Here is a 23,390-nt window from a genome sequence, read left to right as displayed (position 1 = left end):
TGACTGTGTTTATGCTCCATACGAGCCTCCTCCCTCCCTACTTCATCTACCCCTATCAGCATATCCTTCTTTTCCTTTCCCTTTCATGTGCTTATCTAGCTTCCCATTAAATGCATAGTAAGTAACCACCACTAACGTTCATCGTTTGCCAAGATGGCTCATTTTATCTTGATGGTTGAGTGAATGATTTGAATTTGATTTGGACAGCACAGTTTGAGCTTTTTAAATACCATACCAGACTCCCCTTAAAATGGCCCGCAACTCTACTTTATTAAAATAAAGGAGTGTGCATCTTAGGTTGCATTGCCCAGAGCTAACCAGAGCCCAGAGCTATACTGTGCACTGGAATTCATGTAGTATTCCCACTGTGTCTCTTGTCTGCGTAGAAAGTACTGACTGCTCTAGGGTAAAGCTATTAATGCAATATATTTACAAATTAATAATTTTAAATAGTAAATAAATAGGCAAATATTGTAAGAGCACAACAGCACTTCAGAAAAGACACCAAGTCCTTGGAGAGGGTGCAGAGGAGATTTACTAGAATGATACCAGGGATGAGGGATTCAGTTATGTGGAGAGATTGGAGAAATTAGGATTGTTCGCCTTACAGCATAAAAAGTTAAGGGGAGATTTAATAAAGGTGCTCAAAATTATGAGGGGTTTTGATAGATTAAATAGGGAGAAACTGTTTCCACTGGCAGGTAACCAGTGGATGCAGATTTAAAATAGTTGGCAAAAAAGCCAGGGTAGAGATGAGGAGAATTTGTTTTTACGCAGCGAGTTGTTACGATCTGGAACGCGCTGCCTGAAAGAGCGGTGGAAGCAGATTCAATAGTAACTTTCAAAAGGGAATTGGATAAATACTTAAAATTTGCAGGGCTATGGGGAAAGGGCAAGGGAGTGGGACTAATTGGTATCTCAGAGCCAGCACGGGCAGGATGGGCCGTATGTCCTTCTCCGATGCTATATGATTCCAAAGGTATTTGAGCATCTAAAAGCAGTCCAGGAGGGGTTAATTTATCCTCAAGTTTCAAGCTTTTTTCCAAGTAACAAGAAACAGTCCAGCAAAACGTCTTCCAACTCTTCTTGGGATGAACCTCCTTTTATCCCTTGTAAGCAGAATATAATCTCAAGTGGGTCCTTCAGGTCGTGCTGTTACTAGTGGAGTATGGGGAACTGCTGAGTGCTGATTACCTTAATACCTTTGAAGACAGGGGCTGTCAGTCAATCCAGATCAAAGGCACAATATCACAGATTCTCATATTTTAACATAATGGGGGAAGATTTTCTCTGTGCAATTAAGAATATAAGCACAGATCTAAAATCTCTCACCTGGCCAGCTTCATGAATATCAACCACAAATTGTTGACATCAAACAACAAAGATAATACATTCATGTCTGTCATCAATAAACGTCTTGTAAACGAAACTTCAGGCGCTCAGAATTGTTAATTGTGACAGGGTATAAATTTCCACACTGTTGTGTTGCCTTGAATTATAGTGAGCTAGTTATGCTAATGTAGGACAGAGTGATTGGCCGCCTTTTGATGTTACAATACCTGTCTGCTTAATACTGCTGGAGTTTCAAAACATTAAATAGCACGAATTGTACAATTTGTGACTGCGCCTTTGAGATCTTTTGTTTAAGAGGTTATTATGAAAAGGAAAAGTCCTTTTCTTTAGTTCCTGGTGGTAAAATCACTTTTTAATGTTTTTCTTATGACAGGATAGCTCCTTTAATGTTGATGCTAAAGTGAGTGATTTGAGTTTGACTGGAGCTCTAATGTGTTTTCCTTTCGCCAGTTTGTGTCTTAGAGGCAGAACACGCACCGAATGCCACCTCACAAGGTTCTTTGGTTCCTTGCTTCCAGACGCAAAGAGCCAGTGGCAGCAAATGTAAATGGCCACTGCTGGATGTCACAGGGCAGCCATCTTGGTCTGGCTGTCAACTGCTGTGACTTTTGCGAACTGCAGTGCAATGGGATTATTGTCCTAACAAAAATCCAGGCTGACGCTCCCAGTGTAGTACTGAGGGAATGCTGCACCGTCAGAGGTGGCGTCTTTCAGATGAGCGGTTAAACCGAGGCCCCGTCTACCCCCTCAGTTGGACGCAAGAGATCCCATAGCACTACTTTGAAGAATAACAGGGGAATGATCCCCGGTGCCCTAGCCAATATCTATCCCTCCATCAACATCGCTAAAGCAGATTGTCTGGTCATTATCACATTGCTGTTTGTGGGATCTTGCTGTGCGCAATTTGGCTGCCGAGTTCCCTACATTACAACAGTGACTGCACTTCAAAAGTACTTCATTGGCTGTAAAGCACTTTGGGACGAATGAAGTCATGAAAGGCGCTATAGAAATGCAAGTCCTTCTTCCTTCTTTATCTCAGAAACAGAAAATGTTCAGGTACTAAAATATCCTTTAAAGAATATAATCTGGATCCTTTTGTTTCTTTGAAACAAATTTGGGTTTTTGCTGACGGTCTTTTGGGCTAATGACAGGTTAAATGTTGGGGCAGTGTAGATGGTAAGACAATATTGTATTTCTCCTCCAGATATATGACCTCATGGGAATCTCTTGATTGTATTACTGCCTTGTTAGTTCTTTCCTACCCAGCCATCAGCAAATATGGTGTTTGGGAGATGAACTATGCTCAGTCACCAGGAAGTATTTCTTTACACAGAGGATGATGGACAGCTGGAACGGGTTGTCAGGGAGGTGGTTGAAGACAAGTCCTTGAACTGATTTAAGAATCAGCTAAATACTGTACTGGGAGGTCAATAGGGTTGGTATTTTAGAAGGATGAGATCACATGGGTTGTAGGTCTCTCTTCATCCAGTCCTATTTTGCGATATGTTGATGTCAGATAACCACTGAATGCAGGCTACAGTTTTAGAATGAATGAAAGAACTTGCATTTATATAGCACCTTTTATGACCTCAGGACATCATGAAGTGCTTTACTGCCAATTAAGTACTTTTGAAGTATAGTCACTGATGTAATGTAGGAAATACAGCAGCCAATTTGTGCACAGCAAGATCCCGCAAACAACAATGAAATAAATGGCGAGATAACCTGTTTTAGTGATGTTGGTTGAGGGATAAATATGGGCCTGGAGCACTCCCATGCTCTTCTTTGAAATAGTGCCATGGGACCTTCGACGTCCACCTGAGAGGGCAGACAGGGCCTCGTTTTAACATCTCATTCAAAAGATGGCACCTCCGACAGTGCAGCACTCCCTCAGTGGTGCACTGGGCGTGTCAGTCTAGATTATGTGCTCAAGTCTCTGGAGTGGGACTTGAACCCTCAACCTTCTGACTCAGGCGAGAGTGTTATGATTGGATAGGTAAGAGTGGAACTAAGTGAGAGCAGTCTCACTCAGCTGGGCAACGGAGGTGGGGCACTGGAGGAAGATGGTGTGGTCAACCATGTCAACAGCTACAGAAAATGTACCACAGTTGCATAAACAGGGCCAATCTGGTTAAACAAAAACTGAATTCATTTGAAGCTATCCCACAATATACACTGGCTATGAAACAATCAAAACTCATTGGCAAAACTACAGTTGGTGAAGTGAAACAATTAAATTGGATTCAATTAAAATTGAGCCATGTTCTGAATATATTACAGAATGTGTGAGGCGGGTAGACTTGGGGGTTGTATCTATGTGTATGTGCACTAATTATTATTTCACACTAGTGACTGTCGAAGATGACTCATTTCATTTCTTGGAGTTTTTTATTATTAAATTCTTTAAATTGTTTAATTTACATATAAATATTGACGGACCTGAAAAGCTGTGATTTGCAATGGAACCTTTGCTCAAAATGTTGTCATACAGCTCTTAATATCTCTGATATTGTGGTGAAAACTAAGTGTACACACTGATATGGCAACAGAGGCGTCTGAATATTTGCCTGAAATATGCGTGGGTAAGAAATCTTCTGATTGCCATATGCTCCACCTCTGGCCTCTTGTGCATCGCTGATTTTCTTCACCCCACAATTGGCGGCCGTGCCTTCAGCTGCCTGGACCCCGAGCCCTGGAATTCCTTCCTTAAAGCTCTCCGCCTCTCTCCCCTCCTTTAAGACGCTCCTTAAAACCTACCTCTTTGACCAAGCTTTTGGTCACCTGTTCTGATAACTCCTTATGTGGCTCGGTGTCAATTTCCTTTGGTTACACTCCTGTGAAGTGCCTTGGGGCCATTTTACTACGTTAAAGACACTATATAAATGCAAGTCTTTGTTGTGTAGCGACATTGTAAATACATTTGTGAAGAAAGGGTTTAAAATTTCACTAGACATACCAAACAGAGGTAATGTTTGCATATATATTTACAATGCGTTACACACGTTAACCAGGGGATTTCTGTGTCCTATGAGCTATGACAATGGGTTCAAATCATTATTTCAGAGGGGTATCTTGATGAGGTCCTCGAAATGTGATGTAACCTCATTGCAAGTTTTCTATCGCTCTCCATCAGACAAGTGAGGACGTAGATTCAAGGCAATGTAATAAAAATGGAAATACAGAACAGGTCAGTCAGCAATCTGAAAGAAAGGAAGGTTAACATTTTGGTTGGCAATCTGATGATGGAAGCCACCTGCAACACTAACCTCTTTTCTCCTTTCAGATTCCAAACCTGCTGAGAATTCTTGGCACATTAATTCTTTTTAAGGCATCACCCAAACTTGATGAAAAGCAAAATACTGCAGATGCCGGGAAACTGAAATAAAAACAGCAGTTGCTGGAAATACTCAGCAAGTCAGGCAGCATTTGTGGAGAAAGAAACAGAGTTAACGTTTCAGGTCGATGACCTTTCATCAGAACTGGAAGAAGTGAAAGATTTATCAGTTTTTGAGCAAATACAGAGCCAGGCAAATAGGGAATTCAGGAGAAACATCTTTACCCAGAGAGTGGTAAGAATGCGAAACGCGCTACCACAAGGAGTAGTTGAGGTGAATAGCACAGATGCAATTAAAGGGCAAACTAGATAAGCACATGAGGGAGAAAGGAATAGAAGGTTATCCTGATAGGGTTAGATGAAGTAGGGAGGGAAGAGGCTCTTGCGGAACATAAATGGCGGCAAAGACCAGTTGGGCCGAATGGCCTGTTTCTGTGCTGTAGTTTCGATGTAAGGTGGTGTATTCTTTTACTATGGTGTGGTGCAATCCCTCACCACAATAAACATGCAGGCAATATGCCCCTGGGATAGTTGCTAATATCACCAGGAAATGAACTAAGGGTGGAGTTGGGCAAACAGCCAACCTTCTTCCTTACAACTCACTAGCTTCATTCCTCTAGGGCCAGCTGAACCAACCTCAGGGGAAGGATAACCTGTGACAACTACAATTACTTTTAAGCCTTCTGGCTACAAACTCCTGCAGCACTATTCTCTTGCCCTGAGAAATATGGTCTTTTAAGCACCCTGTCCCATACAACAAACTTCACAGCCACTCTACCCTACTTAAATGGCTGAGATGCCCTTGTCAATTGTGTAAATTCCTTCAACTATACAAAATAATGTCAATAACACACCATAATATGTTACTGTATATCAATCTCAACCTCTGTGCAAACAGGGCTGCTCTATAACCAATACAATCATTGTACAAAGAGGCTTCACCATTACAAAATCATTGTAAGCAGTTTTAAAAATAGATAATGTTGCTGATAAGCTGGATTCCCCCAAAAAATTAAGGCCATACCTCAAAATATAAGAAGTTCAGCACACAGTGTTATGTGTGTACCCTTGCTGTGATAATGATATTTTAGAAAATTTGCGTACAAAATCGCTTGACTCTAATAAGTATATGATCCTGCTGAGTTTCATTGAATAGTTGAAGAGCATTGAGGACTAATTAGAACTGAGCTCCCTGTGTTTGAGAGTCTGTAATAACATACTAACCAGTTACAGTAAAGTACATCAAACGGTCATTGTCAGAGACAAATAGCCTCATTTGATGACCCATATCTCAAATTTTGATGTTGAGTAAAATGGAAGGCATTTTGGATATGAATAAATTATTAAGTAAAATGCCAATTCTAATTATTATTCTTAATGGTAACAAAAGTCAGTCCTGTCACATGTGGGTCTGATAATCACTATAAACTGTGCATTAGATCCCCATAACCTATTAAAATGTTGTACCAGAAAGCATTCTGGGTTTTCATTCCTATTTTGTTCCATTTTTTTTCCTCAAGCTGTTGACTCTTGTTGCTGTACAGTTATATAGGGACTGGCACCATTCCTATACTTTACTCAACTGGCCATTCTCTATGTGTAAACCTGGACAGTGAATGTCATCAGGCTGTTTGGCTGGTGGGGAAGCATCGCAGCCAACCCCAATCCTGCTATCCTGCAATAGTGTCAGCTGTGTCAGCCATGGCACAGTTGGTAGTACTCTTGCCTATAAGTCAGAAGGTTCTGGGTTCAAGTCCCAATCCAGAGACTTGAGCACAAAATCTAGCCTGACACTCCCAGTGCAGTACTGAGGGAGCGCTGCACTGTTGGAGGTGCCGTCTTTCTGATGAGATGTTAAACCTAGGCCCCGTCTGCCCTCTCAGGTGGACGTTAAAGATACCACGGCACTTTTCGAAGAAGAGCAGGGGCATTTTCCCTGGTGTTTGGCCAATATTTATCCATTAACCAATATCACTAAAACGCATTATCTGGTCTTCATCACATTGCTGTTTGTGACTGCTACTTTTCCTACATTACAACAATGACTACACTTCAAAAGTACCTCATTGGCTGCAAAGCACTTTAGGACATCCTGAGATCGTTAAAGGTGCCATATAAATGCAGGTCTTCTTTCTTTCAATATCAACACATCTGCACTTTACAGCAGAAGTCGTTGTATAATCAGCTGAATTCTTCGCTCCCTAGATTGGTGGTACTGGGGCCATTGGTAGCACCTGAACTGCTGCCCTGCCTGATGTCATCTAAATCAACACAAGCCAGGAATTGAACCAAGGATCATTTGGTCTATATGGCTTGCTGCCACCCCATGCATCGCTCTCACCCACTAAACCAACCAAGAGAGCCTCTGATAGCATTAGTCTTTCAACCTGTGAGGAATAGTGTGTGACCAAGAAAATTAAAATCGGCCTTAATTAAGGTCATGAAACTCAAGATATGAGTTTCAGGTTATCAAGTATCAGCTTCAGCTTGGCTCAGCTGGTTGAACTCTTGTTCTTGAGTCAGAAAATTGTGGGTTCAAGCTACACTCCAAGACTTGAGCACATAATCTAGTCTGATACTTCATTATAGGACTGAAGGAGTGCTGTGCTGGTGAGGTCCTTTTGGGATGAAATCTTAAACCACGGCCTTGCCTTGTCTGCTGGTTCCTTTGGTTTAGGTGGTAGTTAAAGATCCCATGTCACTACTCAAAGAAAAATAGGCGAGTTCTCCCAGTGTCCTGTCAACTTTTGTCCCTCAACCAACATCACCAAAATCCATTAACTAGTATTTCATCCAATTGCTGTCTGGGGGATCTTGCTGTATGTAAATTGTCTGTTGTTTCCTTACATAATGAGAGTCACCACACTTCCACTTCAAGGTCTTTCTGAAGAGCTTTGGGAGGTATCTGAGAGATATGATGAGGCAAGTCATTCTCTAATGAATAGGTAGACATCTTCGCTATTAAATATCACGGTTAAATTTCTAATCTTTACTCGAAGGATTTCTCTACTTTTTACATTAGCGACCGATACACCAAAGAAAGTGTTTGCAGCCATGAATCAGCAGTTAAATCACAGCACCACAAATTGTCTTTTTGCAGTTAAAATACCCCACAGTAACATATATGAATATGGCCATTCTTACTTGGATTTATCATTTAATCATTTATGACAGACTTTTATAAGTCTCCTGGAGGTATATTTCATAAGAGGATTAATTTCCATGTTAATCTGGATTTAAAATCAAGTTGTTGCTGTGAACACTGAAGGAATCCAAACTGAAGCCTCAGTTCAACTTGAGGCAAATCCAATTTTGCATCAGGCTGATGTATAAACAGAGCTGTCTAATATTAACATTAACATGCAGCTAATGTTAATGTTGCATGTTAATGTTCACACAATACTTTACAAAGCCAATTGGGTTCATTGTAAAATGTCCCTCCTCTGCTTGTGACTCAGCCTGGCTGTGTGTTGTCCAAAAACCCCTTAACTTCTCTGAGTAACAATTGTTTCTATACTTTATAGTTTCCTTCCCTCCATCTCACGCCCTATGATATCAAAATGCCTTGTAGAAAATGCACAAAAAAATTTAGAATGCACCAGGTAAAATTTGTTGGATCGACTGGTCTTTATTGTTGCACCACCTCCCTATCTCTGTAACCTTCTCCAGCCCTACAACCCTTCGAGATCTCTGCACTCCTCCAATTCTGACCTCTTGTGCATCTCCGATTTCCGTCGCTCCACCATTGGCGGCCGTGTCTTCAGCTGCTTAGACCCTAAGCTCTGGAATTCCCTCCCTAAACTTCTCTGCCTCTTTACCTCTCCCCCTTTTAAATCGCTCCTTTAAACCTGCCTCTTTGACCAAGCTTTTGGTCACCTGTCCTAATATCTTCTTGTGTGGCTCGGTGTCAAATTTCATCTGATCGCTCCTGTGAAGCGCCTTGGGACATTTTACCATGTTAAAGGCGCTATATAAATTCAAGTTATTGTTGTTGTCTGAGAGCCACCACTAATTCCCTCTACTATAGACACGGGTCAATTTCCATGGGCTTAATTCGAGTTTGATTCCTGGTCCACGTTGAATGAGCTGATTACAACTAAGGCATCATCAGGATAAATTGGCCTCAGTTCCTCGAGGCTAAAGGGAAGAAAATCAGCCAGTTTCTTCTCTCTCCATGGACTCCTGATGGATTTGTGGGTCAGGATTAGATCAGACTGAGAAGTGGTGGCCCTAAACAGTAGAGCAGCCTGATAATGCTCTGACAAGGAACATAACGCAATAATGGCCCCTTGAGCAAGATGCCAGAGTATGGCTAGTGCCTGGGGAACTGAAGGCCATGTGTCATGTTGAGCTATGGTTCCCTGACTGTAAACTGGCCTTTCTTCATGTGTGCGTCTCGACGGTGAGTGTCAGAAGATTATTTGACCTTGAGAGCAATCACACCCATACGCTTTCACCTGCACAGCAGATGAGGCCTCTGTTTTATGTTCATATCCAACAGACACTCCTTCAGTGTTGAATTGATGAGTCAGCCTAGATTATGTGCTGAAGCCTCTGAAGTAAGGCTTGAACCCACAACCCCCTGACTCAGAGGGGACAGTGCTACCAATGGAACCAAGCTAACGCTTCAGCAAAGTTTGACCGTAAAGTTTATAGTTAATATGGAAATCCTATGCTCTTGCTACTGGTTCCTAGTTCCAGATTTTCAACACTGACTCTCCCGCTCTTGGCTTGCTCCCTCTCCCGCCCCCGGTCCGGAGTGTCTCCCGCCCCCGGTCCGGAGTGTCTCCCGCCCCCGGTCCGGAGTGTCTCCCGCCCCCGGTCCGGAGTGTCTCCCGCCCCCGGTCCGGAGTGTCTCCCGCCCCCGGTCCGGAGTGTCTCCCGCCCCCGGTCCGGAGTGTCTCCCGCCCCCGGTCCGGAGTGTCTCCCGCCCCCGGTCCGGAGTGTCTCCCGCCCCCGGTCCGGAGTGTCTCCCGCCCCCGGTCCGGAGTGTCTCCCGCCCCCGGTCCGGAGTGTCTCCCGCCCCCGGTCCGGAGTGTCTCCCGCCCCCGGTCCGGAGTGTCTCCCGCCCCCGGTCCGGAGTGTCTCCCGCCCCCGGTCCGGAGTGTCTCCCGCCCCCGGTCCGGAGTGTCTCCCGCCCCCGGTCCGGAGTGTCTCCCGCCCCCGGTCCGGAGTGTCTCCCGCCCCCGGTCCGGAGTGTCTCCCGCCCCCGGTCCGGAGTGTCTCCCGCCCCCGGTCCGGAGTGTCTCCCGCCCCCGGTCCGGAGTCTTTCTCACTTCTACTGGGTCTCCTGTTCCTGGTTGCAGTCCAGTGAGTTGGCTGACCTTCCTGGACTGTATGGCTCACTTACTCACTGGATAAGTTCACTGAACCAGGAGAACCTGTTTAGTGTATTCTAAGTCTATGAGGTATTTTTGCACATTATGAATTAGTAACACAACATAAAGTATTTATTTAGGAAAAAGCTACTCCAAAATGCTGGAAAATATACAAAATAAAGAGTCAAAGATCAAAATTTTCCAGGGGAGCATATGCCCCCGAATCCCCCTCGAAAATAAATCTAGTGTGTGACGGATGGTACATCTACTTCTAAATATTCCACTTCACCACTGGAGGTCAGGGCTTTGTGCGCCAATTGGCTGCCGTGTTTCCTTACATTACAACAGTGACTATACTTCAAAAGTACTTAATTGGCTGTGAAGATCTTTGGGGCATCCTGTGGTCATGAAAGGCGCTATAGAAATGCAAGTCTTTCTTTATTAGCCGCCAGTTTTACACCACCACTGAAAGCTAAAATCAGCCTTAATGTTGAATCTTGGTCAGCTTTTGCTAGTTTTCTTGTTTGGCACAGCTCAATCTTATCTTCTGTGTACACACATACACAACAACAACAACTTGCTTTTCTACAGCGCCTTTAACACACACAGTATAGTGATCAATGGGCAGTCATCAGACGCAGGAATGCTGACTGATTTCTCTTCTCCCTCACCCCCATATCCAAGCCCAGGGGCACTGAGGCCAAGTTAAACATCTCAGCTGAGGATTAGTCTGTCAGGTACCATCCTGGGCTGCATGATGCTGTGCACCATGGTGCATTTACCTACTGAGCCATCAAAGGAAGCAGAACATTTTGTTAGGAGTTTTGTGACAGCAGACAGAGCAAGCCTGCTGAGATTTTACAATAATATTACTGTGAGCTGTTTTCACCATTACGAATGGAACAATATTGGATGCAGCATCTCAGTGGAGTTGATGTGTCATCCTCTATAATCCCTGTTACTAAAGAGGATGCTCAGTAAGCAGAGCAGCAAGGGTTTTACATTGCTAATATCTGTCAGCTTGCGTCTAAGAAATTCTTGACAATTCTAGGCCTTTTACAGCAGCTGAAGCTACTGCGTAATCCCCTGCATCCCAATTCACCACAAGAAGCATGTCACATATAGCTCTTTCAAAGAGCTGGCACAGACACAATGGCCCAAATAGCCTCCATCTGTGCTGTAAGATTCTATGATGTCACATATAGAAAGATAGAAAGACTTGCATTTATACAGTGCCTTTCACGACCTCAGGATGTCCCAAAGTGCTTCACAGCCAATGAAAATTGGGACAGTTGTCCTACAGACAAGTCAAGCAACAGCCTGACATAGCCATACTCACAGAACCATACCTTTAAGCCAACATCCCAGACTCTTCCATCCCTGGGTATGTCCTGTCTCACTGGCAGGACAGCCCCACCAGAGGTGGCAGTACAGTGATAGACAGTCAGGAGGGAGTGGCCCTGGGAGTCTTCAACATTGACTCCGGACCCCATGCTATCTCATGGCATCAGGTCAAACATGGGCAAGGAAACCTCCTGCTGATTACCACTTAACGCCCTCCCTCAGCTGATGAATCAGTCCTCCTCAATGTTGAGCACCACTTGGAGGAAGCACTGAGGGTAGCAAGGGCACAGAATGTATTTTGGGTGGGGACTTCAATGTCCATCACCAAGAGTGGCTCGGTAGCACCACTACTGACCGAGCTGGCCAAGTCCTGAAAGACATAGTTGCCAGACTGGACCTGCGGCAAGTGGTGAGCGAACCAACAGGAGGGAAAACTTACTTGACCTCGTCCTCACCAATCTACCTGTCGCAGATGCATCTGTCCATGACAGTATTGGTAGGAGTGACCATCGCACAGTCCTTGTGGAGACGAAGTCCCGTCATCACACTGAGGACATCATCCAACATGTGTGGCACTATCACCTTGCTAAATGGGATAGATTCAGAACAGATCTAGCAGCTCAAAACTGGGCATCCATGAGGTGCTGTGGGCCATCAGCAGCAGTAGAATTATATTCCAGCACAATCTGTAACCTCATGGCCTGGCATATTCCGCACTCTACCATTACCAACAAGCCAGGGGATCAACCCTGGTTCAATGAGGAGTGTAGAAGAGCATGCCAGGAGCAGTACCAGACGTACCTAAAAATGAGGTTCCAACCTGGTGAAGATACAACACAGGACTACATGCATGCTAAACAGCGGAAGCAACATGCTATAGACAGAGCTAAGTTATTCCACACCAACTGATCAGATCAAAGCTCTGCAGTCCTGCCACATCCAGTCGTGAATGGTGGAGGACAACTAAACAACTAACGGGAGGAGGAGGCTCTGTAAACATCCCCATCCTCCGTGATGGCAGAGTCCAGCACGTGAGTGCAAAAGACGAGGCTGAAGCATTTGAAACCATCTTCAGCCAGAAGTGCCGAGTGGATGATCCATCTCGGCCTCCTCCCAATATCCCCACCATCACAGAAGCCAGTCTTCAGCCAATTTGATTCACTCCAAGTGATATCAAGAAATGGCTGAATGCACTGGATACAACAAAGGCTATGGGCCCTGACAACATCCCGGCTGTATTGCTGAAGACTTGTGCTCCAGAACTAGCTGCGCCTCTAGCCAAACTATTCCAGTACAGCTACAACACTGGCATCTACCTGACCAAGTGGAAAATTGCCCAGGTATGTCCTGTCCACAAAAAGCAGGACAAATCCAATCTGGCCAATTATCGCCCCATCAGTCTACTCTCAATCATCAGCAAAGTAATGGAAGGTGTCGACAGTGCTATCAAGCGGCACTTACTCGCCAATAACCTGCTCACCGATGCTCAGTTTGGGTTCTGCTGGGACCACTCGGCTCCAGACCTCATTACAGCCTTGGTCCAAACATGGACAAAAGAGCTGAATTCCAGAGGTGAGGTGAGAGTGACTGCCCTTGACATCAAGGCAGCATTTGACTGAGTGTGGCACCAAGGAGCCCTAGTAAAATTGAAGTCAATGGGAATTAGGGGGAAAATTCTCCAGTGGCTGGAGTCATACCCAGCACAAAGGAAGATGGTGGTGGTTGTTGGAGGCCAATCATCTCAGCCCCAGGACTTTGCTGCAGGAGTTCCTTAGGCAGTATCCTAGGCCCAAACATCTTCAGCTGCTACATCAATGACCTTCCCTCCATCATAAGGTCAGAAATGGGGATGTTCGCTGATGATTGCACAGTGTTCAGTTCCATTCGCAACCCCTCAGGTAATGAAGCAGTCCGTGCCTGCATGCAGCAAGACCTGGACAATATCCAGGCTTGGGCTGATAAGTGGCAAGTAACATTCGCGCCAGACAAATGCCAGGCAATGACCATCTCCAACAAGATAGAGTCTAACCACCTCCCCTTGACATTCAACGGCATTACCATCACCGAATCCCCCACCATCAACATCCTGGGGGGGTCACCATTGACCAGAGACTTAACTGGACCAGCCATATAAATACTGTGGCTACAAGAGCAGGTCAGAGGCTGGGTATTCTGCGGCGAGTGACTCACCTCCTGACTCCCCAAAGCCTTTCCACCATCTACAAGGCACAAGTCAAGAGTGTGATGGAATACTCTCCACTTGCTTGGATGAGTGCAGCTCCAACAACATTCGAAGCTCAACACCATCCAGGACAAAGCAGCCCGCTTGTTTGGCACCCCATCCACCACCCTAAACAATCACTCCCTTCACCACCGGTGCACTGTAGCTGCAGTGTGTACCATCCACAGGATGCACTGCAGCAACTCGCAAAGGCTTCTTCGACAGCACCTCCCAAACCCGCGACCTCTACCACCTAGAAAGAAAAGGGCAGCAGGCACATGTGAACAACACCACCTGCACGTTCCCCTCCAAGTCACACACCATCCCCACACGGACTGCAACGGTTCAAGAAGGCAGTTCACCACCACCTTCTCGAGGGCAATTAGGGATGGGCAATAAATACTGGCCTTGCCGGTGTTGCCCACATCCCATGAATGAATTAAAAAGAAGTACTTTTGAAGTGTAGTCACTGTAAGGTAGGAAATGCGGCAGCCAATTTGCGCACAGCAAGGTCCCACAAACAGCAATATGATAATGACCGGATCATCTGTTTTTAGTGGTGTTTGGTTGAGGGACAAATATTGGCCAGGACACTGGGAAGAATTCCCTCTCTTCTTCGAAATAATGCCACGGGATCTTTTACGTCCACCTGAGGGGGCAAACGGGACCTCGGTTTAACGTCTCATCTGAAAGATGGCACTTCCGACAGTGCAGCACTCCCTCAGTACTGGCACTGGGAGTGTCAGCTCAGATTATTGCTCAAGTGTCTGGAGTGGGACTTGAACCCACAATCTTCAGACTCAGGTGAAAGAGGTGTCCACTGAGTCACGGCTGACCCTGTACAGAAATGTGTTACGTTGTAACGAGAGATTTAGAAATTAATCAGATTCATTAGCTGTGAATAGAGCTTTCAACATCTAATGTGGTCTTTTCTTCTCTCCTTTGTTTTATGCAGTATGCAGGATGGCTGGTGCTGTGGGTGGCATGGAACGCATTCATCATTTGCTTCTATCTAGAAGTTGGGCAATTGTCACAGGTAATTATCTACCTTATGATCCAACGAGAGGATTCTTACAGCGTACTTAATCAAAGCAAGCAACCCAAAAGCTCATTTATCAGTTCCTTTCTTTTTCAGTAGTCCACTGATAGAGATAAAGTGTTACTGAGTTCAAGTCAGAAAGCTTTTATCTTTACGTTTTTGCATAACTCCGTTTCTCTGCTGAGAATGTGGAAAAAAGATTAGCAGTGAAATAAGTTTTTAAAAGCCTGACCTTAAGCTGGAGAAACGACTGGATCTTTGAATGGTAGATGACTCAGCCACAGAGTTTTGGATTAGCTGGAAAGGGGTTCGAGGTGGAGAGGAGGCCATTAGAGAAATCAGCCCTCGAGGTGGTGAAAGCGGGATTGAGGGTTTGGCAGTGGCGAGAGTGAAGAAGGCATAAACAGGTAATGTTCTGGAAAATATTGTCGCTGGGTCAAAATCCTGGAACTCCCTAACTGACAACATTGTCGGAGCATTTTTACTACACGGACTGCAGCGGTTCAAGAATGCAGCTCACCACCATCTTCTCAAAGGCAACTAGGCTTGGTTAATAAATGCCGGCCTCGCCAACGACACACACATCCCAAGAATGGTGGAAAAAAGGGTTGATAGTAGCAGTCTTGGCAGTGGACAGAGTGAGGGGTGGAAAGGCCAACTCAAAGCTGAACAAAACATCAGAGTTATGTTCTGTTGGGCTCAGCCTGAGCAAGCAACCAAGGGTTAATGGAGTCGCCAACTGAGTCACATAAGTACGGGCGAGAGCTGAAGGGCATTGCCTTTGTTGAGCTACAGGACGTTGAATCATCCAGGACTTGATATTAGACAAGCAGTCAGATAGTAGAACAATAACCCTGGAGTCAGTGGTGGTGACAGAGAGGTAGAGTTGGGTGTCCTTGGTGTACATATGGAAACTGATCTCACAGTTGCCGATCGTGCAGTCTGTATATGGTAAATAATGTCGAGGAGGACAGGAAGGGACTGCAAGTCATCATCACAGTTACACACAATGTCTTGGTGACTCCATGTTTGTATCTCTCCAATTAGATTTCTGCCCCTGCCACAGTACTGAAACAGCCCCAATCAAAGTCGTCAATTTACCATCCTGCTCCAATGCTTTTCCTTCACTGTCTAGCTGAGTGGGACTGCCCTCACATGCTTCCTATCCAGTTGTAGTCACAGCATCTTCAGAAATGGTTTTTCTTCCTGCCCCCGGGCCGTCACCTCTGGAGCCCCCCAAGGATTGATCCTTGGCCCCATCCTCTTTCTCATCTACATGGTTCCCCTTATCGACATCATCAGAAGACATGTACACTTCCACATGTACGCTGATGACACCCGCCACCTGTCTCTTAACCCCTCCATTCTCTCTGTGTTGTCAGACTGCTTATCCAACATACTGTCCTGGATGAGCCATAGTTTCTTCTGGTTAAATATTGGGAAGACCGTAGCCGTCGTCTTCGGCCCCACCACAAACTCCATTCCCCTTGCCACTGATTCCATTCCCCTCCCCGACCATTGTCTCAAGCTGAACCAGATTGTTCACAACCTCAGCATCATTTCGACCCCAAGCTGAATTTCTAACCCCGTATCCTCTCCATCACAAAGACCGCCTACTTCCGCCCCTGTAACACCCCCCATCTCCGCCCCTGCCTCAGCCCATCTTCTGTCAAAATCCTCATCCATGCCCTTTGTCACCTCCAGACTTGACTATTCCAGTGCTCTCCTGGCTGGCCTCCCATTCTTCACCCTCCATAACCTTTAGTTTATCCACAGCCCTGCTGCCCGTATCCCATCCTGTGCCAAGTCCCGCTCACCCATCATTCCTGGCCTTGCTGACCTACATTGATTCCTGGTTCCCCCAGCGTCTCCAATTTAAAATTCTCATCCTCATGTTTAACTCCCTTCATGGACACACACCTCCCTCCTCCAGCCCTGCCCGTTTCCAAGAACTCTGTGTTCCTCTGTGGCCTTTTGTGCGCCGCTCACTCACTTTGCCCCATTATTAGCAGCTGTGTCTTTAGCCATCTAGGCCCTAAGCTTTAGAATTTCCTCCTTAAAACTCTCAGCCTCTCCACCTCCCTCTCCTCCTTCAAGATCCCTTTTATAACCCGTCTCTTTGACCAAGATTTTGGTCACCCCTCCTCATAACTCCTTTTTGCTTGGCATCGCTTTTTGTGTGATTAAGCTTCTGTGATAGATGCGATATTTGTTTGACCAAGGTAATGTTGGTGCAGGCTGGATGGAAACTGGATTGAATGGACTTGTATGGGGAGTGATGGGAGAGCTGAGCGCACAATCTGATGGCAGCAAGGTATTCGAAGACTTTGGAGAGACAGAGCAGACTACAGATGGGATGGTAGTTTGTGGGGCTAAAGAAATCTAGGGTGGATTTATTTTTGAGGTCGGGTGGTGAGATGTTGAGACTTTTAAAAGGGGTGGGATCAATGTCCGAAGAAAGGAGAGGATGTTAATGAGCATGGGGCTGAGAAAGGGAAGTTGGGTGGTCAGGAGCTGAATTGGAGGTGGGTCAAAGGTGCAGGGCTGCATGGAGGAAATGAGTCTGAAGAATGTTTGGGGAGAGGACAAGAACAGTACTGTGTAGAAGGGTGGGGGTTGGGTTGGATTGGGAGATAATTAGAAGGAGTGAGGGATAGGGGAGAAGAGGAGGCAGAAACAAAATTTGACACCGAGCCATATAAGGAGATATTAGGACAGGTGACCAAAAGCTTGATCAAAGAGGTAGGTTTCAAGGAGGGTCTTAAAGGAGGAGAGAGAGGCGGAGAAGTTTAGGGAGGGAATTCCAGAGCTTAGAGCCTAGGCAGCTCAAAGCACGGCCGCCAATAGTGGAGTGTTGAAAATCAGGGATATGCAAGAGGCCAGAATTGGAGGAGTGCAGAGATCTGTGAGTGTTGTAGGGCTGCAGTTTACAGAGATAGGGAGGGGCGAGGCCAGGGAGGGATTTGAAAACCAGGATGAGAATTTTAAAATTGAGGTGTTCAAAATTAAGTTCTCTTCCATGATTGGATGATGCCTGTGATAGTATATGGATTGGTTTATCCTACAATAACTATCTGTAATGGCCTTCCTGCAGCATGGAGCAATCCTTTCCCACTTCCAGCTCATTGTGTAGTGAGCTTTCCGTGTGTTGCAAGTTCACAGGTCCAAGTGCTGAGCTTCATATCAGGGGTATCCGATGTTGAAAGGGCCATGGCTGTTAAAATGTAGATATCAATCTATTTTTGCTCGCTTGCTTTCTGTATACCGTACGTCGATGTCCAGGGCTTCCTGAGACAACTGTGAAAAACAGATGACATTGCACATTGAGTATCTGGTATCGTGTGCTGACAGAAGTGTACTGGTGGGAGAAGGTAAGCATCAAACCCAAATCATGAAGGATGGAGGACAAAATAAAGCACAGTTGCAAGATTTCTTCACACCATTTAATAGGATATCACAAAAATTCACAAGTAAAATGGAAGATGGAAATATTCCCTGCCTGGACGCTCATTCTCACTCAGACTGATGGCTCCATTCAAACTGCACTACCCGGGAACTGGAGAAACACAGATCAATATTTCTAGTTTGATACCCATGAACCATCAACAGCAAAAAGGGATCTTGCCTAGTACAGCACGGAGACAGGGCTAAACAGAAACCCTATCCACCATAATCCTCAGCACACCCGAGGGACTCTTTCCAATACGTTTCATTATATCGTAGAATCCAGCATGTCAGTTGTGTCTTTTCATGTAGTTTTCTGACCTGTGGAATTGGGAGTGGAACCTGCATCAATGTAAGGAATAGTTTGCCTCTCGGCTGGACAGTGTTAAAGTTACTGTGTGACTTTTAACTTTTTTTGCTGTAAGTCTATTCCCTCAGCGTCACTTCTATGCTGAGGTGGGTCTGTAATACGCTGGTGCACCTGCCATTCCATTTACATTGTGCAGTGGATTCCATGTGTCATTACTGTCCTTCTGATATTGCCAGCAAGCTATCATGGGAGTTGGGTCCAAATTTCCATCACACAGCTCCTCAGAATAGAAACATAGGAAGATAGGAACAGGAGTGGGCCATTTAGCCCCTCGAGCCTGTTCCGCCATTCAGTGAGATCATGGCTGATCTGTGACCTAACTCCATATACCCTCCTTAGCCCCATATCCCTTAATACCTTTGGTTAACAAAAACCTATCAATCTCAGATTTAAAATTAACAACTGAGCTGGCATCAACTGCCATTTTGCGGAAGAGAGTTCCAAACTTCTACCACTCCTTGCATGTAGAAGCGTTTTCCAACTTCACTCCTGAAAGTCCTGGCTCCAATTTTCAGGCTATTTCCCCTTGTCCGAGACTCCCCAACCAGCAGAAATAGTTTCTCTCTACCTACCCTATCAGTTCCCCTTAATATGTTGAAAACTTCGATCAAATCAAGTAGGATTCTGGGCACACACACAAACCAATATGACTTCAAGTTTAGATACTATCCCACCATCAGTTTGAAAATTTGAGACAAGCTCCCTAATGGCTTAGTGGCTAAGTGCACCATTGGGTGTGTTAATGAGCCATAAGGAGCACATTCAATCTTAGTCTGTACTGAGTTAGCTGATCTCAACAGTTGGGTCCGGTACAGATGGCCTCAGTGTCCATAGGCTAGAGAGGGGTGAGATCAGCCCGCATTGCTTGCTCCTGCTACACCGCTGAACCTCTGCTGGGTAGGGCATCTTGGGTGGACCAAGGGCGAACGGAAGATTCGGCTCAGCGGGCATACCTTCCGCGATCCAGTAACCTGCCGACACACCCCGCCCAGGCTCACGCGTGGAAAATGGCCGCTTGAGACAAAGACACCATACCACAGGATGAGTCAGCCCCTCAGAAGAGGAGGAGAGAAAACCGGGAGAGAGAAAACCAGGAAAATTTGACATAACGTAAATTCATTATTCATAGAAATGTTTCACTGCAGATCCAGAAATGAAATCATTTATTATGCCTGGTACTGGTACGATGGCAAAGTGACCACAAAACATATGTCACCTTAGGTACAATTAGAGCTAGGCCGCCCAGGGGTGATTTCAGAAAGAACTTCCTCAGACAAAATAAAGTGGAAATCTGAAACTCTCTTCCCCCAAAATGCTGGGGGTCAATTAAAAATTTCAAAACTGAGATTGATAGGTTATAGTTGATTAAGGGTTACGGAACGGGTAGGCGGTCGATGGAGCTAAGGTACAGATCAACCACGATCTAGTTGAATGGTGGAACAGGCTTGTTGGGTTGAACAGCCTGCTTCTGTTCCTAGGTCCCTAATTACTTGCAACTATGACATTTTTGCTGCCTTTGCATATTCTGCCGCACACTGTGACGCGGGTTAACTTTACTGCTGTTGGCCTGGTTTCCGTTCAAGTAAAACCAGCTGAAGAAGTGCTTCCTTCAGCTGGTTTCTTTGTGAGAACTCGACCTGAAGGGAGTTCAGTGGAAGTGCAGCATTGGCAAAGCTGCAAAACAGGTGAGAGTTTGTTGAACTCATTATCCCGGGAAACCCATTACACGAGGCGTTTGGTGCAAAGCCCAACTTACAGGCAGCAGGCTTGCTTTTCAGTCAGAATATTGCTTACCCACGTTTGTGCATCAATGCCATAAATGTTTTCTGTGCTCAAATAGATATGCATTTTCGCTGCATTTTATCATCTTGCTGCTTTTGTACAGCCTTGTATGACAGAACTGCTAGTCAGAACTATTATTTACTGCTTTATCCTGCAGCCTGTATTAACTGGAGAAGCATTGAATTGAAGGATTTGATTATTATACTTCTCTCTCAGTGTTTTTTTTCCCCACTTGAAATTGGCACCGCGCATACTTCCTGCCAGTGGGAGGCACTAATTCAGTTAAAGCAGTGGGTGTCCAAACCTTCTGGCTTGCAACTTGCTTACAATTTACATAGTATTTACAGCATAGAATCAAGCCATTTGGCCTCCTCCCACCTTATTTCATCCAACCCTATCAACATATCCTTCTATTCCTTTCTCCCCCACGTACTCATCTAGCTTCCCCTTCAATGCACCTATGCCATTCGCCTCAACTACTCCTTGTGGTAGCGAGTTCCACATTCTAACCACTCTCTGAGTAAAGAAAGATCCCACGGCACTATTTCGAAGAAGAGCAGGGGAGTTCTCCCTGGTGTCCTGGCCAATATTTATCCCTCAACCAAAATCACTAAAAACAGATGATCTGGTCATTATCACAGTATTGTTTGTGGGACTTTGCATGTGTGCAAATTGGCTGCCGCATTTCCTACATTACAAATTTCCACTGTGTTTGGGAGTTAAAAGTAGTGTGTCAACAATTTTGTGAATGGATTCTGGGGCGGGCCTGTTTAGGCTGGGTTTCCAACCCATAATAGTGACACTATAGTCTCCATCGTGGTCTGGGGCCACGTGTGTGTGTGTGTGTGTGTGTGTGTGTGTGTGTGTGTGTGTGTGTGTCCGCTCACTGATTTTGCTGGGAGGTCATTATCATATATTAAAATGAGGCTGACTAGCACTGAAGTTTTTTTTATTCGTTCATGGGATGTGGGCGTCGCTGGCAAGGCCAGCATTTATTGCCCATCCCTAATTGCCCTTGAGAAGGTGGTGGTGAGCCGCCGCCTTGAACCACTGCAGTCCGTTGTGCCTAGAAACCATGACCATGAACCAAGAAAAAAGACTGAAAGGACTTGCATTTATATAGCATCTTTCACAACCTCAGGACATCCCAAAGCACTTTAAAGCTAATGAAGTACTTTCAAAGTGTAGTCACTGTTGTAATGTAGAAAACACGGCAGCCAATTTTCGCACAGTAAGGGCCCACAAACAGCAATGAGATAATGACCGGATCATCTGTTTTAGTGATGTTGGTTGAGGGATAAATATTGGCCCAGGACGCCAGGGAGAACTCCCCTGCTCTCCTTCAAAGTAGTGCCTTGGGATCTTTTATGTCTACCTGAGGGGGCAGACAGGGCCTCAGTTTAACGTCTCATCTGAAAGACGGCACCTCTGACAGATCAGCACTCCCTCAGTATTGCACCGGAGTGTCAGCCAACATTTTGTGCTCAAGTCTCTGGAGTGGGACTTGAAACCACGACCTTCTGACTCAGTTGGTAGCACCAAGGGTAATTAATGAGTTAAAAGAGGCAGACCTGTTGCCAGCAGAGACTGGCGGAAGCACTTTACTTTGGAGCTTGCAGCCTGAAGAAGCTTTGAGGAGTAATTGCTGCCCTAATCCAGCCCTACAACTGTCCAAGATCTCTGCGCTCCTCCAATTCTGGCCTCTTGCGCATCCCTGATTTTATTTATTCCGCCATTGATGGCCATGCCTTCAGCTGCTTAGGCCCTAAATTTTGGGCTTCCCTTCCTAAACCTCTCTGCCTCTCTACCTCTCTCTCCTTCTTTAAGATGCTCCTTAAAACCTACCTCTTTGACCAAGCTTTTGGTCACCTGTCCTAATATCTCCTAATGTGGCTGGGTGTCCGATTTTGTTTGATAATCGTTCCTGTGAAGCGCCCTGGGATGATTTACTACTTTAAAGGTCCTATATAAATGCAAGTTGTTGTTGTGATAGGCCCCTCACTCGGTAACGTTCCCACAGTCTCTCCCACTGCGAGGACAAGAGCCAGATGGGGTGCGTGTTTTTTGCAGATGGGAATGGGGTGTAATTTTACAGAGGGGGGACGGAGCCTGCGGGAGCGTCAACCCAGAGGTACGTGGGGAAGGGATGAGAGTTTTCCCACATTCCTGTTCCTCAGCAGACCGTGGCGATTTCGAGGGCAACCTGCAGGATGAGACTAGTGTCCGGAGCTTAGCAAGGGCTGTGCTCGTATTTTACTGTCTCTGAAACATAAAAAAAATCCACCTATACTCAGCATTAAGCTGTTAACATGCTGTTTTTAAAAAAAATCAAGTTATTGGATTGCATATGACCAACAAAAAGAAAACGAGAGAGTACCTCGTTGCCTGGAAGGGTGAAGCAGTTTTCCCTCATGACCGTGCTCTCTTCCATGTCACAATCTCACATACAACGCACAGTTTTTATGGCTCTCAATTTTCCCTTTGAAGACCTATTACCTTGAAATAGCATTTTTGCTTCGCAAAGAAACCGCTCAGAACCTTTGCTATCTAATTAAGGCCCACAGGCATGATTATATTCAGAGTTAGAAAGTCAAAGCTATCAAAGATCACACAGGCAAAGTGAGGAGAATGAAAGGTCACTAGGAGTCATTGGAGGAAAAGGAAATAAATTATGCAGAGTGTAACATAATCAGGAGTCATTTATACCAAATACGTTTAAAACTTTGGAAGATTATTGGGAGGGAAGGATAGCGGGGAAAATAAGAACAGAAATAAGTTGCTGTGAGAAGCACACAGAATACAAGACTTTGAGTGGTGTAGTATCTAAAGTGCTGAGTACAAGACATGTAATTTTGGGCACTTTACTGTTGAGAGAGATGTGTAGGAAAGATGAGGTTAATTTTATGTTTACCAGGGATATGGTGAATGATGTTGTGGAATCTTTTCACTGTGCGTCGAAAGATTTGGCAGAGAGTCTTCAGCGGATGTCCATGTTATAATGATACAGTGAACAATAACAACTTGCATTTAAACTGCGCCTTTAATGTCGTAAAACATCCCAGGGCACTTTACAGGAGCAATCATGAAACGAGATTTTACACAGAGCCACCTAAGAAGATATTAGGACAGGTGACCAAAAGCTGGGTCAAAGAGGTAGATTTTAAGCAGCGTCTTAAAGGAGGAGA

The 23,390-nt window shown here is 45.3% G+C and overlaps 1 protein-coding gene across 1 annotated transcript in view; it reads left to right on the top strand.

The window, feature by feature from the left end:
* The window catches only part of nkain1 (sodium/potassium transporting ATPase interacting 1), a 375,231-nt gene that overhangs the window by 242,105 nt on the left and 109,736 nt on the right, over window positions 1-23,390 (top strand). Inside the window, exon 3 of the mRNA XM_068006844.1 lies at window positions 14,526-14,606. Within this exon, the coding sequence (XP_067862945.1) occupies window positions 14,526-14,606 (81 nt within the window). The remainder of the gene's footprint in view (window positions 1-14,525; window positions 14,607-23,390) is intronic.

This window comes from Heptranchias perlo, chromosome 26, assembly GCF_035084215.1.
Source record: "Heptranchias perlo isolate sHepPer1 chromosome 26, sHepPer1.hap1, whole genome shotgun sequence".
NCBI lineage: Eukaryota > Metazoa > Chordata > Chondrichthyes > Hexanchiformes > Hexanchidae > Heptranchias > Heptranchias perlo.
This window is presented reverse-complemented; position numbering and strand designations above follow the sequence as displayed.